The sequence below is a fragment of the Lygodium microphyllum genome, chromosome 7 (genome assembly GCF_053477565.2).
Source record: "Lygodium microphyllum isolate KBCC chromosome 7, Lygodium_microphyllum_v1.1.10, whole genome shotgun sequence".
NCBI lineage: Eukaryota > Viridiplantae > Streptophyta > Polypodiopsida > Schizaeales > Lygodiaceae > Lygodium > Lygodium microphyllum.
The window spans coordinates 58,455,118-58,472,005 of record NC_141141.1 but is presented as its reverse complement, the minus strand read 5'-3'; the positions used below and the strand labels follow the sequence as shown (position 1 = coordinate 58,472,005).

Below are 16,888 nucleotides of genomic sequence, written 5' to 3'. Positions count from 1 at the left end.
AATGCCATTTGCATGGAATAGCTCCAGGAAAATTAGGATTTCTTTTTGTTGATCCCACAGCACACATACCCTCTTTTGGGATTTGCTCTCGCCTAGCAAGCATGGCAACACATATAGTACCCTTCCTAGCAATTTAGCCACAACTCCAACTTTGCTGTCCAACTAGTTTAGGAGGGAAGGAAGATGCACCCAAATTGAACATTTTGTCTTGAGGGTTTCCTTAGGCCTGAAGGATGGTGACTAAGGGATTGCATAGACCAAGCTACAAACGAAGCCAATCGTTGAGCTTCTAAGGACCAAATCTTTGTTAGCTCCATTAGGCAACAAAGCAAAATAGAAACCCCTACCCACAAAACAAAATTGCAATAGAGACACTTTTGCTTGATAAGTGGAAGAGAACCATTTAACAAACTTTGAGGCGCCCCACGAAGTAGAAGTAGACACTCGCCAAGTCATATTGGGCATATTTCGCTTTGAGTTTTGGAAGGCTAAAGGCTGCCAGCACGTAGGACCTTCCTTCCATCCCCTACGCTCTTTCTCTTACGGTCATTGTAATCCTTCAAGCTTGCTTGCAGCTCCTTTTCAATTTCCACCATGTCGATCTCTTACTTGCGCATTGTAGTGACAAAGTCTAGCTCCATTGCATTGCCATTGATCTTGGAGGCTTTCTCTATCCTCACCTCACCATCCTTTGAGGAATGTTTGTTCAACTATATACATGCAAGGAGATGACTGGCATGTGCTAGGCGATGGCCACCTCACATTAGGGGTGGTAAATGGCTTTCACTGATCTAACATGTGCAATGAACGTGGTGCCAGCTCAATTCCTATAATTTCTATGTTACCATAATTTGCTCCCTTAATTTGAATTAGAAGTGGATGGTAGCATTTAGAATCTCCAAGGGTATTGAATAATGCCCCTTGTCACCTATAACAAGAAAGAATTTGAATTTAGTCAAAAACTGATGTGTCACATAGGAGACTTGTTTTTGGTGGTGAATGGAATGCTTTTTCTATGCTTTTAGTAACCAAGAGATTAGGGAATATACTCGAGAGTGTTCACTAAAAATTGAGGCTTATTGTAAATGAATTGCAAGAGTTTTGAAAGAACCTTCAAAATTTAAAGAAGGTCTTTAAAACCTTGACATGTACAAAATTTTTAGTCACAAAAGTGGCAAATCAATGCAAAAGGAATAAAAAATTCATACAGTATTTTTAGGTAAAGGTTTTTATATATGCTGAACCAAAAATGAACATTGATTGGCTTCTACCTAGCATCATCACCTAGGGAAGGGTCGCTATCTTGTTAGCCCCTTTAAACTACCAGGCTAATTGGTGCTAGCCTAAATTTGATGACTGTCATGTTTGTTTTTGGTTATTTTTCCAAAAAAAAAATCCTCTTTCAAATGCTATGTCAGTTTAAAGATGTTTGTCATTTCTTAGAAGTATTACGTACAATATATTTGAATTTGTAAATAGTTTGAGGCTTAATGCAAATAAATGGAAGGTAATGCAAAGAGCTTAATTGTCATGAAATATTGGGCATCTGGTCAAATTTACTACTACTAGCGGCCTATGTAAATAAAAGGCATTTTTCCTCGAAGGGCTAATAAATGGGAGCTATGGAAGTCCCGCGGCGATGGGCGGGTGCCCAACACGGAGCTTTCGCCGCGCGAGCCTTTTTCCAACGGCTTCCATGGAAGTCATGGTAGCCACGTTTGAAAACGAAGGAAAAATATATGAGAGAGAGAGAGAGAGAGAGAGAGAGCGCGCTTGCAGCCAGCCGGTTTTCTTTCTCCTGAGACACGTCATCACAGCCGTGTATTTGAAATGTCCTGCGGCCGCTGACCCAACCTTTGTTCCCTTCTCCTCTCCTCCCCCCCCCCCCCCAATTCCACCCGTCTCTCTCAGATTTCCTCCTCTCCTCCTCCTCAATCTTCTTCTTCCCCCTTGCATGCGCGCGCCGGGCGCAAGCACCTATCCATCATCGCTCAGCCCGGCGCATCCACCCATCGCACCATGATCGCTGCCTGATTCGCCCCCCTCCCCCCGATCACACCCCTCCTCCTCCCTCCCAATGGACGTCGAGAAGATCCACGGCGGCCGTCCCTTGCCCGGCTTGAGTGATTACGGCAGCATCGATGACAGCCACCATCGCGATTACTTGACATTGTCCCCCGATTTCATGGCTCCCCCCTCCTCCGCACACCGCAGTACACTCGAGGAGATGCTCGAGTCCATGATGCACAAGGACGACAAACCTGCGCACATGCCTCCCGCCCTCCCGCATCGGCCAACATCCAAAGCTCGCCTCCCTTCGACAGTTAAACTGAGGAAAGCAGTCGCCGTGGCCGTAGCTTCCGTTCCCCGTAGGGATAATGATTCTCCTGCATTGCCTAAGCAGTCACAGCAATCCACCCATTGTGATTCCGATGATCGCATTGGCACAGACAGCAAGGCTATCCGGCCTGGGGAAAATGGGATAACTTCATCAAGTTCCAGCTCCATACAGAGGTCCGGTATAACCAGCAAGTTCACACTAGACGAGTCTGCTGGTCCCACAGAGTTTTCATTCAGCACCATTCAACCTATTATATCATCCCCAATTTTGCGTAAGGATTCTGACAGCGCAGACATGATAGCGGGGGTTGAAGAGATCAATGCCACATTAACAGCTTCTGAGCTCCGAAGCTCAGAAGCAGACGAAACTTGTCAGCCCATCAGTCAGGATGTTGGGTCCACTGTAATTATAGACACAGATCATGGTAGTATGAGAGAGAGAAGGGCGGAGCACCTTCACCATGAATATTTGAAATTAACCACCCTAGATCCAGACCAATCAAGCAATTATGGTGATAATCTTCCCAGTGTCAAGAAAGAGGACAGTGAGAATGGAGAAGCCAGGGACTCTCCATCCAACAATGGCAGTGATGGAGGGACTGACTCTCACCAGGATAGCTCAAGTAGTGATGATGAGAATGCTGATGAACATCACGTCCAAACTGACGTTTCAGAGGACAATGGCAGTCTGCCAGGTAGAGTAAGTCTGCTAACAGCAGCGGCAAAATTAAAGAATGTAATGCAGCGGACTGGCTCAAAGAAATGGAGGGAAGAAACCTCAACAGGCCTGAAGAAGGTGCATTCTGAACTCACATACCACTTGACTTTCTTAGAGAAGCCTTCACCCAAGCAATCACTTTTGTCCTCTTTCCTCTTTTCATAAGCTGGTCAGTAGATATTTTTCTTTTATTATACCTGCTATGTTGCTAGATTGAGTCGCCATCATTTTTCAATGATAAGCCAGACAGGCATTATAGTGACGTTTTTCTTTTATTACACCTGCTATGTCGCTAGATTGAGTTGCTATCATTTTTCATGATGAGCAGTAGAGGCATTTGTTTCATTTGAGTGATATGCATTTTTGAATCACCGAGTATGTGTTGAAGAAGTCGAGTGTTTTGGAGCCTCACCTGATTACTACTGGAGGCTTGCCACCTTCCCTGCAGAATGCAAGCTAATGTGGTGGAGAACAATCCAAGGCTTGTCACAGTCTCTATCTTCTGGATGCAATCCATGCTTAAGGCGTGCATATTAATACTAGGCTTAAATGTGGTGAAATATTTGTGTCAGAGTAGCTGTGCAGATTCAAGTTGCTTCTGTCGTTCGGTAAGACAAGTGTCTAAACAGATTCTCAAAGCTATCTTGTTTAGCACAAGGAACCTTGTTGAGTTGCCGGTGTTCATGAAGTGTCAACAGTGTGTCTAAACTTGCCGTGCGGACACCTATCATGATTGAGAAAAGTTTATTGATCCTCATCACAACCTTAAAGAAGTGTTGACACAAATCGATGTTTTAGCCAAAAGATGCTTCACTCTCTTTCTGTAAAGAAGTGTCAAATCAATCAAGACTTGAGGACACCTTTAAAGTAATCAAAAGAGAGAGCTGCCTCCCCCAAGGCTGTTGCAGAAGGTCCCAAGACTGCTGCATTTTTTGCAGCAGCTACATACTTGCCTTTAGACAAGCCTCTCTACAGCCTCCCAACTTAGCGTTGGAGTTTTCACATTAGCATCTTGTGCTTTTGGATCTGCCCAGAACTGTTGTGTTTTCAGCAGCAGCAATCAGTCTTACTCACAGAATTGTAGGAAATGGTTGTTGCCTAGCCTTTCACATGGAATCTCCATTAAAGGAGTAGCAAAACTGGAAGAAGGGATTTCTTTAGGTTCGTCTTTGTTGCGTAGGCACTCCTTAAACTCCTATGTGAGGTTAATGAAATTTGGAATATCTGGCATGGGTGTAAACATAGAGGGTGATGGTGAGGGTGAATATGGAGTGTGGTCTTTCTTGCCGAGTCCAGAATACCTCCTCAGGGCCTCCAGTGATGGAGAAGCTTGATAAGACATCATGGGGTTTGTGACATTATGATTCGGTTATGAGTCGTATTGTGTGCCTCATGCAAAGACTAGCACTTCACAATATTTGCATCATACTCTTTATAAGAGCACCAACTTTGATATCATGTGAAGAAGAGTGTGGAGGCACTACTAGGGTTTGCATTGAGGAAACACAAAGTGTACGACATGATAGAAGCACAATGAGACAAACACAGACACAGAAAGCAACACTCAAACCCTAAATGTAAAACTTGAAATTCAAACACGGAAACTTCAACACAAACAGAAAAAAGGATAGAAAGAACACAACTTTGAAGTGAATGACTGCTGTAAATGAATGTAAGAGTATACAGTGTGTGAAGGACAAAGGATGTGTCGGGAGAGTGATGTCCATTGAAGATAGATCCAAGTGTTGTGACCACCAGCCGGAGTGAGAGAAACACCAAACACTGATCACCAAAGTGTGAGGAGATTGAGGCGACCGCAAAGGATGATGCTTGATGATGTGGGTGAAGCAGCAAAAGGTAGCAGTAAGACATTGCAATAGAATACGACAGTAGAACGCTGTAGTAAAACGCCACAACAAAATGCGGCAGCAAAATGAGGTGATGGTAGCAGTTGCGAAGGCTGGATTGCCATGTGGTGGGAGATTGATGGTGGCTAAATCTGCACACAAGGGTGAGAAACTTGCACGGAAGAGATTAGATTGAATGGGGGAAGCTTGTCTATTTACAGATGAGGATGAACCCTCCCAAATTAGGGTTTCATTGAACTCTCTCGAATTGCTCCCTATTTTAGGGTTTCATTAAATTAAGCTTGTTTTGGGGTTGTTTAAGTGGTTGTAAATGAATGTAAGAGTATACAGTGTGTGAAGGACAAAGGATGTGTCGGGAGGGTGACGTCCATCGGAGATAGATCCCAAGTGTTGTGACCACCAGTCGGAGTGAGAGAAACACCAAACACTGATCACCAAAGTGTGAGGAGATTGAGGCGACCGCAAAGGATGATGCTTGATGATGTGGGCAAAGCAGCAAAAGGTAGCAGTAAGACATTGCAATAGAATACGACAGTAGAACGTTGTAGTAAAATGCCGCAACAAAATGCGGTAGCAAAACGAGGTGATGGTAGCAGTTGCGAAGGTTGGACTGCCATGTGGTGGGAGATTGATGGTGGCTGAATCTGCACACAAGGGTGAGAAACTTGCATGGAAGAGATTAGATTGAATGGGGGAAGCTTGTCTATTTATAGATGAGGATGGACCCTTCCAAATTAGGGTTTCATTAAATTAAGCTTGTTTTGGGATTGTTTAAGTGGCTAATCAGTATGGAATGCATTTCTTAGCTCAACAGGCTATGCCTAGCATTACTAGCTATTTTTAGGCATTTTATTGTGGCTTGTATGGTGCATATTTGGGCATTTGTTACTGGTTGACCAACATTAAATGTTGGCCGACCTGATGTATTATTTCCAATCTTTTTGGTCTATTTGTTTAGGCTCCTTCTCCACAGTCTCTCATTCATCACTTGCAATCAAGTGCATACCTTGGTAGAGAGAGGAGGCGTTGCCAATGCCCACGCAACCAGTGAGTCATTGTTGTAGATGATTGTCTTGTGTTTGGTATATGGATTCCATTTCCCAAGCATTCTTTTGAGTTCTATTCTTTTGCAGTGTTCTTCTATGTTCTCTCTTTCTTTCTCTTTTGTCTTGTGTTTAATAGTCTATTTTAGCACTTGTTTATGCTTTCATTGTTGCATCACTTATGACACAAGTTATTATTGACAATGCATTGAATTGTCGGTGCATGGGCCGTTTGCTTGAGGTCGAGTTTTTCATGATTGCGTGGACTCCATGTGCAAGTCATTGTTTGGACTTACTCATGGATGACATGGGGAAGCTCAAGTGGATAAAGAGGGTGGTTTGCAAAGCTACATTAGTTGTCACCTTCTTCAAGATAAAGGTAAAGGTGCTTGTGATGCATTGTGAGTATAGCACACTTGAGTTAAAAAAGGCTTCTTCAACTCGGTTTGCTTAGATGTGGTTGTGCTCGAGCACCTTAATGAGATGCGGTCCATTGCCTTTTGCGCCAGGCAGTGGTGTTCACTCTATGGAATTAGTGGAATGAGCATGAGACGGAGGAGGCCAAAGCTATGCAGTGCTTGTGCCTTGGTGAGCAGTTTTGGCAGAAAGTCTGTGTCATTGTCATTGTCATGGCTCCCTTTTATAGGGTGTTACATATGAGTTATTGCAAGAGGTCCATCACGGGCCCTCTTGTTCACTTCTTTAGAGCGGCATTGGTGGAGGCATGTGCTTGCACGATGATCATAGAGACACGGTGTGCATATATTCTAGAGATAGGAGAGAGGAGATGGGCATGGATGCATAAGCCCATCCATGGTTTTGCAGCATTGGTATATGTGGCCTACAAGTCATTGGTCATCATGGACGATAGAGAGCTCCGTTTGGTCTAGCTTGCATATTTGACTTCTGTGGTCCTCATGGATAATGCAGTGTTGGAGGAGCTAGGATGCTATGGAGATCAGAGGGGGCATGTGGCTTTTGCTTCTTTCACTTATTGGAGGAGACAGTCACTTGTGAAGTCTCTATTTAGGTGGCAAAACTTTGGATACACATTGGAGACCCTTTAGCCCTTAGCCATGAGAGGTTTTTCTTAGGGTTGCTCTTCGGATACATGTGAGAGAAATTGGAGTGTCTATCCTCTCATTCACATGAAGATTCGCAGTTGGCTTAGCACACAACAAGTAGAACGGTAAGTCTATTGCTGCACTAACTTATGGATGATGAGGGCTATGATGAGTATGGGTAGTTCAAAGCAGGCAAACACTTAACCATAAAATTTAAAATTTGTTGTTTTAAACTTTAAAGTTATACTTTACAATTTAGACTTGAGTTTTTACAACCTTATGTGCATTGTGCAAGTAAATGTTGATATATTCAAGTTGACGGCAACACTCTCTTGTGGTGTTGTGTAAACTGTGATCTCTTGAACTCAATCCTATCTTTAGTTCCTCATGGCTCCTTTGTGTACTAACTCTATCGACAAGCTCCATGGTCTTGATTATCATACTTGGTGTTGTCATGAAGGCCTGGTTTGTGCAAAAAATAATCTATTATATTGTCTCCGTTGGGATTCTTGAAATCAATGGCCTTTAGCTCTACCTTTTGGTTGGAAAGAAAACGACTTTGAAGAAGCAATCCTTGATTGGGACATGGATGATGCTATGGCAATGTGACGCTTCTTCGCTGCATCTCCAAAGAGACCCTTTTGGTAGTTAACTCTTGTGGGACAACTCTGGAGATGTGGATCAAGTGTAGACTCATGTATGAGACACCATCCATCATGGGGGCTATTGCCCTTTATGGTCAACTTTAGACACTTAAGTTTGAGGATAGAGATTACATGAAGATATTTCTTCTGTGAGTCACTACTACATGAGACCAACTTCACAATATGTTTGTGGTTTACCATAAGTATACTTGGTAGGGACTTTGTTTTAAGCTTCCTTTTGAGTACAGTGGTGTGGCCATTGCATTGTTGGCTTAGACTTTTAGCACGTTGGTTAATTTTAAGCACAAGATCTCCATGCTAATTGAGCATGACTTTGCTTTGAGGCTACAAGGGATGTGAAGAAATGCTCTAACGCAAAAACATAAATGAAAGGGTATGACAAAGTATAAATTCAACAAAACATAGTTAGGGTTAGGGTAACTCAGAGACAATTAATATAATGGAGATTTGAATAAATGAGTGAATACTGAATATATAATGCTCATGTAGCATACAAATCATGCAAGGAATAACATCTATACCCTGCATTCTCGTGTCTTGAGGACTGAGGCAAAGGTGATGAGTAGGAGAGTGTGTCATGCTCCTGACGGATTCTAAAGTGCAGCAAGGTAGCCTCGGAGTGTTGGACACCAGTAAATGCAGCAGAGGATGTTGGATTTGGTGGCGAATAGGTAGTGAGGAGAAAAAAAACTGCAAATGCAATCTCTAGGAGCAGGGTGATAGGTAGGAGAGCACGGAGTGATAAATGCATGGAACAGTGTCAAAAGCAGCCTATTGGTACAAAACATAGCGTTTTGGTGAGATCACATGTAGCAGGGGATGAGGTTGGAGCAGCAAACATAGAGTATGATGCTGTCGGGCTGAAATGCAAGGTGCTTGGAAGGTGGGTGACAGTTGGCGACAGGCTACAGCTCTTGGGGGTGAACACCATAAAGGTGAGGCTGGAAATAGATGCCTAATGGATGTAGATGTAGATAGCAATGGATAGCTTCGGTTGAGATGTTCTCCGTGAATGGGGTGTAGACAACAAAGTTAGAGGGTTTGAAACCTGCAAAAACGAGGTTGGGCTGAATGGTTTTTGTGTGTTTTTGTTTTTACCCCAAGGCATCCCATCCCAAAGTAGCTAGAGCATCGGACAAGGGTGCATGGTGGTTGCCTAATGGCCTACCAAGACTACAAAGGCAATGATTATCTTATCAAGGTAGTCCAAGTGGTTATCCCAGAGAGGCTAGGGTATTAGTCAAAGGGTGCATGTCGGTTGCCAATGGCCTACTAAGTCTTGCAAAGGCGGTTGGTGTTTGGTGTTGATAGTGTTAGTTTCAAAAAGAGTAGGTGGCAGTTGATTTAGTAACGGACGGGAGACTAGTGGTGAGACCCAAAGGCTTTCACAAAATAAGCAAGCTATCCGTATCACTAATAGATTGTTGATAACAAAGGAATAGGTTGGATATATAGGTTTGGTCATAAGGGGAATGGTATTCGTGAGTTCTAAGGAACTCATCCGTCCTCTAGAACCAAGACCGTGGTGCTTGCTTCGGTCCATAAAGAGCTTTTCACAAGTAAAATATCTTATCTTTTTAGTCAACAAAAGAAAATTAGGGAGGTTGCTTCACATAGAATTTCTTCTCCAAATAACTGTTTAGAAAGGCACTTTTTGTAAAGAAATACTCTGACACAGAAACACAAATAACAATCGTATGACAAAGTATAGACTGATAAAAGAACTTAGTTAGGGTTAGGGTAACTCAGAGACAATGAACACAGAAAATAACTGAAGTGATATAACTGCTGAATATACAATGCTCATGCAACAAACACACTATGGAGTGAATGAAAACTAAAGCTCAAACTCTTGTATCTCAAGGACTAGGGTAGGGGTAATGAGCTGGAGAGTGTGTCGTACTCTGAACGGATCTCGAATCGCAGCAAGGCAGCCTCCGGATGTTGAACACTAGCAAACACAATAGTGAGAAGTTGTATCTAATGCAAGCGGCAATGAGGAGAGAGAAAGACTAAAAACGCAGGTAGGATAGCTTGCAGGAGAGAGGCTAAAAACGTAGGCATGACAGCCTGTAAGAGAGAGAAAACTGCCAAACGCAGGTTGGACAGCTTGCAGAAGCTGGGAGACAGCTGGAGGAGAGAGAAAGCTGCCAAACATAGGTTGCAGTTGTCATGACAGGTAGTATGGCAGCAGGTCTGTGCAAGAACAGCAGTCGCTTGGCTGGGATCAGCTCCAAACTGCGAGAAGAGGGCTGGCCTGTCGACAGTCTATAGAAGCTGGGCGATAGCTAGAGGAGAGTGAAAATTGCCAAATGTAGGCTGCAGATGACATGGCGTGCAGTATGGCAGTAGGTTTATGCAAGAACAACAGTCGCCTGGTTGGGATCAGCTCCAAACTGCAAAAGAGGGCTGGAAATCAGGCGCTGACTGATGTAGACAGCAATGGGCAGCTTTGGTTGAGATGTCCTCCATGAACGGGGTGTGGGGAGCAAGCTAAAACACCTGAAATCTGCAAAAACGAGATTGAGGGCTGAATGGAGGGTAGCATACATATTTATAGAAACTTTGGGCTCTTCCAAGTGGGTTTGTGCTTATGGGACAGAGAAACTCTCTAGGATTGTGTTTCTTTTAAATAAACAAGGTTTCTTCATTAATTAAGCAGGTTTTAGGGCTGTTTAAGTAAAGCTAATGCATTTTTAGCTCAACACCCCCTCTTAGACCCAACAATGGTGCTACGAGAAAGATCTTTTACCGCAAGGCGTCCCACCCCAAAGTAGCCAGAGCATCGGACAAAGGGTGTAGTCGGTTGCCCAATGGCCTACTAAGTCTACAGAGGCGATGGTTATCTTACCAAGGGAGCCCAAGTGATCACCCCATAGAGAACATGGTATCGGACACGTCGGCTCCCAGTGGCCTACTAAGCCCTACAAAGGCGGATGGAATCAACTTTGGTTTTTTTTTTTTTTGTTTGAATTTGATAGATTTAGCATTTAGTGGGGTTCAAATAAGTTTTCGTCCTATTAAGTATTTGTGCCCCAAACGGGAGAATGATATAGGATAGTCAAACCCAAGATCTTCACAAAACAAGTATACTATCCCTGTTAGCAGTCATGTTTGTCATGCCTTGTCATTTCCTGCCTGTGAGCCTCAGTCTGAGTCAGACGAGGACATTAGGAGCTCTGACTTGTCTGTCATGTGTTATGATGGGGGAGGCTAGTCACTCTTGACTGGCTATCTTAGGATGTGTATTTCTTTTTGGCCTCTTTTTAGTGGGCAGCCACTGGCTGCTCGGCCACCTTTTTGGTCACTGATATGGGGCGCCCATTTTAGGGCATTGTAGGGTTTGCGCCCATTTTAGGGTTAGGGTTAGGGTTTGTCCTTTGCCTATTTATAGGCAGCCCCCCTCCCCACTTGGTCACTTGTCTTCTTGCAGATTCCGACACTCCTTCTCCCCCGTGGTGGTGCTGCCATCATCATCAGCCTGATTTGGTGCCCTCACTGACGCTTTGGGCTGCATGCAGGGACTGATCAGTCCATTTCAGTGTATTCAGCATTCATTTCAGTCAATGCGGCGCACTCTCACATGGTATCATCGCCAAACTAAGAGCACGGAGGTCTTCATCGACTGGAGAGACACCACACCTATCATCTGTTGCTGCCCCCCTTCTCTTCAACAGCCAGGCGGCCCCTCCAGGTGGTCTATACATTTGCGTTTGCTGCCTCAGCCCCTTCCAGAGGCTGCCACGTCATCAACCAGCCCCTGTCTACTTGCGTTTTCCGCTGGGTGACTCCACTACAGGCTGCGTTTTGCATCCAAGGTGGTCGTTTTTGTTAGAGATCAGATCAGATCAAGGTAGCAGGTGGCCTGGTGCAGTCGGACTGCCATGTGGCAGTCCGACATGCAGCAGCCAGTCGGCTGCATTTAATGCAGCCGCCTGGCTATTTCTGGCGCCCTCTTTTGCCCCGTTTCTCGGCTATTTATACCTGGCACTTTCAGCAGTCTGGTACACTTCTCTGCTCGCAGATTACAGACCGGTGACACGCGCAGATTCCGTCTCTGTTTGCAGATTTCAGACAGCAGACAGTGCAGACTGCAACAGACTTCGAGGTAAACAGCAGGTTGCATTGTCGAGGTGGAGACACGCAGTCCAGCGCACTGCGCCCGTGTATATATCTGCATATCTTTGTATTCAGCATTCTTTATATAGCAGATCTTCATCGTCCACTGTCTCTTTCTCTCTCTTCTCTCTTTGCGTTCTCTCTCTCTCAGTCCTACGCTTCCGCACCGCTGCACTCTGACATGGTATCAGAGCAGTGTTTGAGAGCTGACTGAGCGCAGAATCAACCTGAAGAGGAGTTTCCATCGCGACACAAATTTGCGTTTTTTGCGTTTAAGGGTAGACAGGAGGGCTGCGCCTTGGAACAAGGCTGAAACGAGTGTGGGCGCACAGGAAAGGAGTACAGGTGGTGGATTTGCTGCTATTTACTGCTGTTTGATGCAGAGGAAGTTTGAGTTTTCAGCCTACAAGTGCAGGTTTTGCTTTTTCATCACCTCCGGCGGGTGAAGAAGGATCAGGACGCGGAAGAGCCTTAGCAAGCTGAGTTTTCCCAGTCAGAGGGGGCTGCTTTTGCGTTTGTGAAGGCATTGTAGGTGAAGATGTCTACAGAGATTGACTTGGAGTTCTAGGCGATTATGGACCGGAAGGTGCCTGTCTTACCGGCTCTTCCTACAGATCAGAAGCTCGACGGCGACAACTATCGCATTTGGCGCGTCATGATGTTGGCCATTCTTGAGTCCTGTGATTTGGCTGAGTTGGTATAGGAGGAGATTGACCGACCCTCGGTAAGAGATGAGTCCAAACTCTCTTTCGATGCTCGTGCGGAGTTGGCCAAGGCCCAGTCTCATTGGGACAAACTGAATGCCAGGATTCGATCCTTTCTCTTTCTATCATGCACTACAGCCGTGATCGCTCACATCGAGCACTTGACGGTGGCTCGGGAGATATGGTTGGAGCTTGATCAAATGTACAATCGGATGATCCTAATGAAGAGGGTTTCTTTGGAGGTACAGATGCGGACCTTGTCCGTAAATAAGTCCTCTTCGCTGCGGGAGCACATTAACAAGCTAAGGCAGCTTCAGATGCAGGTTCAGAATGCGGGGAAGCCGATTTCCTCCGAAGACATGGCGATCACACTATTGTCCTAGTTGCCGCCACGATTCGGTACATTTTACTCTGCCCTTATAGCCTCGGGGCGAGAGTCTACTCTTCGGTGGGAAGAGTTGGTTCCTATGGTCTTGGACCAAGAGGAACAGTTAAAGGGACAGAATGCTTCCAAGTGGGAGGCGTTGACAGGTCAAGCCTCTCAGAAGAAGGGGAAGGACCAAAAGAAGAAGAAGGGGGATAACAAGTCCAAGAAGGACAAGGACAAAGATTCCACATGTCATATTTGTGGAAAGACTGGCCATTGGAAGAAGGATTGCCCTGACAAAGACATGAAGGACACCAAGAAGAAGGATACCAAGGATTCTGGAGCGGTGGCTGCACCCTCATCAGCTGCATTTCTTCATCTAGCTGTCATTGAGGACGCTTCACCGAATGCTTCTGATGCTGCGATGACGGCTCCTCAGGCTCGAGAGTGGATTGTTGATAGTGGTGCCTCACGGCACATGACTCCTTCATCAGATGGTATTGCTTAGTTGCGACCCTCGCGTGGGCAGATTCTCATTGGAGACAGCTCTTCAGTTTCTATTGCAGGTCAGAGTAAGATGCAGCTTATTCCGGATGGACGAGGTGGTACCCATACCTCAGAGGTTTTGCATGTACCAGGATTAGGGTACCATCTCCTTTCAGTTCATAAGATTTGCTCCCTTGGCCTTTTGGTGGAGTTTGACAGTCCTACGGTGCGAGTCCTTGATCGGGGATCGAGGAAGGTTCTCTCATCCGGATATGAGAACGGCATTTATAAACTGAAGTCTTTCACTGCCCTCTCTACTCTTCTTCTTACCTCCCAGTCACAGTCAGAATTATGGCATGCTCGGTTTGGTCACCTGAACTATGACTATCTTCGGAGGGCGTCACGTGGACAGCTTGTTCGAGGGTTGCCGGATATAGTGGTGAGCCAGCAGCCATGTGTCTCCTGCATTCGGGGGAAGCAACATAGGGATGCCATTCCCCACACAGCTTCCCGGCGGTCTACTTCACTGATGGAGCTATCTACGGATCTATGTGGCCCGATGAGGAATGAGTCCTTGCGTGGGAGCTCGTACTTCATGCTGATCGTGGATGACTTCAGCAGGATGACATGGGCCTATTTTTTGGCATTAAAGTTAGAAGCTTTCTCGCACTTCAAGGATTGGCTTCTCTTTGAGGAGAATCGATCGGGCCAGAAGTTGAAGACCTTGCGATCCGACAAGGGAGGTGAATTTGTTTCTAATGAGTTTACTCGGTTTTGTGCAGATAGAGGAATTCACCAGGAGTTTGCCAATACCAACACTCCTCAAGAAAATGCTTTTCTTGAACGGAAGAACCGCAGTGTGATCGAGATGGCGCGCACCATGATGGAGCACCAACAGACCCCTCAGGTTCTGTGGGCCAAGGCTGTGGCTACTGCAGTCCACATGCTTAATCGATCCCCTACTTCGGCCGTGGACGGGATGACCCCATTTGAGGCTTATTTTGGGACGAAGCCAGATGTTTCTTACTTTCGGGTCTTTGGGTGTGATGCCTATGTTCACATCCCCAAGGCTCACCGTGATAAATTTGAAGCAGCTTCCCGAAAACAGGTATTTGTTGGTTAAAGCTCCCAGTCCCAAGGCTACCGACTGTATGATCCCGTCAAGCGGGATGTGTACACTAGCCGTGATGTGCGGTTCGTGGAGGTTCCGGCTACTTCAACGGGTGAGGAGCATCCCGTTCTTGGAGATCCAGGGGAGAGTTGGGCTCCTTCTACCGTTCCACTAGAGCCCGTTCCTTTTGATTATGATTCTGTTTCTGACACAGGGTCTACTGTTCCACCGGACACCTCTGAGGAGTTACCGCCGGTGGATATTCCAGAGTCTTCTGCTGATGGAGAAAGACGAGGGGAGGTTCGGCCTCCTCCTCGCTGGGCTCGTGACACACTCCGTGATTCAGGGATCGAGGGGGTTCCTGAGGAGTGGGGACCGCAGGATGGTCCGCGGCGGTCACGAAGGCACCAGGCACATTCTACGGAGCTTGTTTGCTCCAACTATTGTTTGATGACCCGTGTTATGCAGGATCGAGAGCCCACCTCCGTGAAGGAGGCTTTACAGTCCGCACCATGGAAGAAAGCTATGGAAGCTGAGTTGGAGGCTATTGAGAGGAATGGCACTTGGTCACTCGTGCCCCGCCCCCCGAAGAAGAAGGTGATTGGAGTCAAGTGGGTCTTCAAGACCAAATATCTCAGCGATGGTACTTTGGATAAGCACAAGGCTCGCCTTGTTGCTAAAGGTTTTGCACAGCGCCCAGGTATTGACTGTCATGATACTTTTGCCCCCACAGCTCGTATGGCGACCATTAGAGCTGTTTTTGCTTTGGCTGGCCATAGGAGATGGCCTGTTTATCAGTTGGATGTGAAGTCGGCCTTTCTCAATGGTGATTTGAAGGAGGAGATCTATGTTGAGCAGCCTCCTGGCTTTGGTTCTTCAGATGGGAAAGTCTACAGGTTGAAGAAGGCCTTGTATGGCCTCAAGTAGGCTCCGCGTGCATGGAACGAGAAGATTGATTCGTTCCTCCAAGCTCAGTTGGGATATCCGCGGTCCAAGGCCGATCCGCAGCTCTATGTTCACACTTCCGAGGATGGTTGTGTACTGTTTGTCTTATATGTTGATGATTTGATTGTCACAGGTGATGATGCACAACAGGTCCAGGAGACGAAGTCAGCTTTACATCGGACGTTCGAGATGACGGACTTGGGTCTACTCCATTTCTTTTTGGGCCATGAGATTTATCAGTCTCAGAGGGGGATCTTTATCTCTCAACAGAGATATGTACAGGAGCTCTTGGTGTCTTTTGAGATGGAGGATTGTCGGGCCCTATCTACTCCTATGGATTCGAATTGGAAGGCCACTTCCCATTCAGCTTCTCCTTTGGCGGATGGGTCCCGCTATCGATAGTTGATTGGTTCCTTGATTTGGCTTCTCAACACCAGGGTTGATCTATGTTTTGCTGTTGGGCTCTTGGCAGGGTTCATGAGTGAACCTAAGACGGTGCATTGGCAGGCTGCTCAGAGGATACTTCGGTATCTGAGGGGGACGTCTGATTTAGGGATTCATTACCCCGCAGGGACAGATGGGTCAGATCTTGTACTTGCAGGTTGGAGTGACTCGGATTGGGCCAGTGACGTGGACCACAGACGGTCTACTATAGGTTACTGTTTTACTTTGGGTGCAGGTGTTATTTCATGGAGTAGCAAGAGGCAGCCCACGGTAGCCCTTTCGTCTACTGAGGCGGAGTATCGGGCCGCGTCTTCCACCACATGCGAGGTTGTGTGGCTTCGGAGATTATTGGAGGAGCTTGGGTGCCCCCAGACTCGTCCTACATTGCTGCGATGTGACAATGAGAGTTGCATTGCCTTGGCAAGGAACCCTGTTTTTCATGCCCGGACGAAGCACATTGAGATCCAGTACCACTTCATCCGAGAAAAGCTTCTGGATGAGACCATCACTGTGGAGTACTGCAAGACGGAGGACAATCTTGCGGATTTGTTTACGAAGGCGCTTCCTCAGGCTCTACTTCGGAGACATTCCAGATCCCTCAGGCTTCTGCCCTGCCCAGGCTCTGAGAGGGGGTGTTAGAGATCAGATCAGATCAGGGCAGCAGGTGGCCTGGTGCAGTCGGACTGCTACGTGGCAGTCCGACCTGCAGCAGCCAGTCGGCTGCATTTAATGCAGTTGCCTGGCTATTTCTGGCGCCCTCTTTTGCCCCGTTTCTCGGCTATTTATATCTGGCACTTTCAGCAGTCTGGTACACTTCTCTGCTCGCAGATTACAGACCGGTGACGCGCAGATTTCGTCTCTGTTCGCAGATTTCAGACAGCAGACAGTGCAGACTGCAGCAGACTTCGAGGTGAACAGCAGGTTGCATCGTCGAGGTGGAGACACGCAGTCCAGCGCACTGCACCCGTGTATATATCTGCATATCTTTGTATTCAGCATTCTTTATACAGCAGA

At 46.2% G+C, this 16,888-nt stretch overlaps 1 protein-coding gene across 1 annotated transcript in view; it reads left to right on the top strand.

Annotated features, from left to right (window-relative positions):
- The first annotated feature begins 1,873 nt into the window (after positions 1-1,873).
- LOC148033489 (myosin-1-like) overlaps positions 1,874-16,888 on the top strand; it is a 63,585-nt gene continuing 48,570 nt past the window's right edge. The window contains 1 exon segment of the mRNA XM_087680918.1: positions 1,874-3,136. Within this exon segment, the coding sequence (XP_087537044.1) occupies positions 2,078-3,136 (1,059 nt within the window). The 5' untranslated portion in view covers positions 1,874-2,077.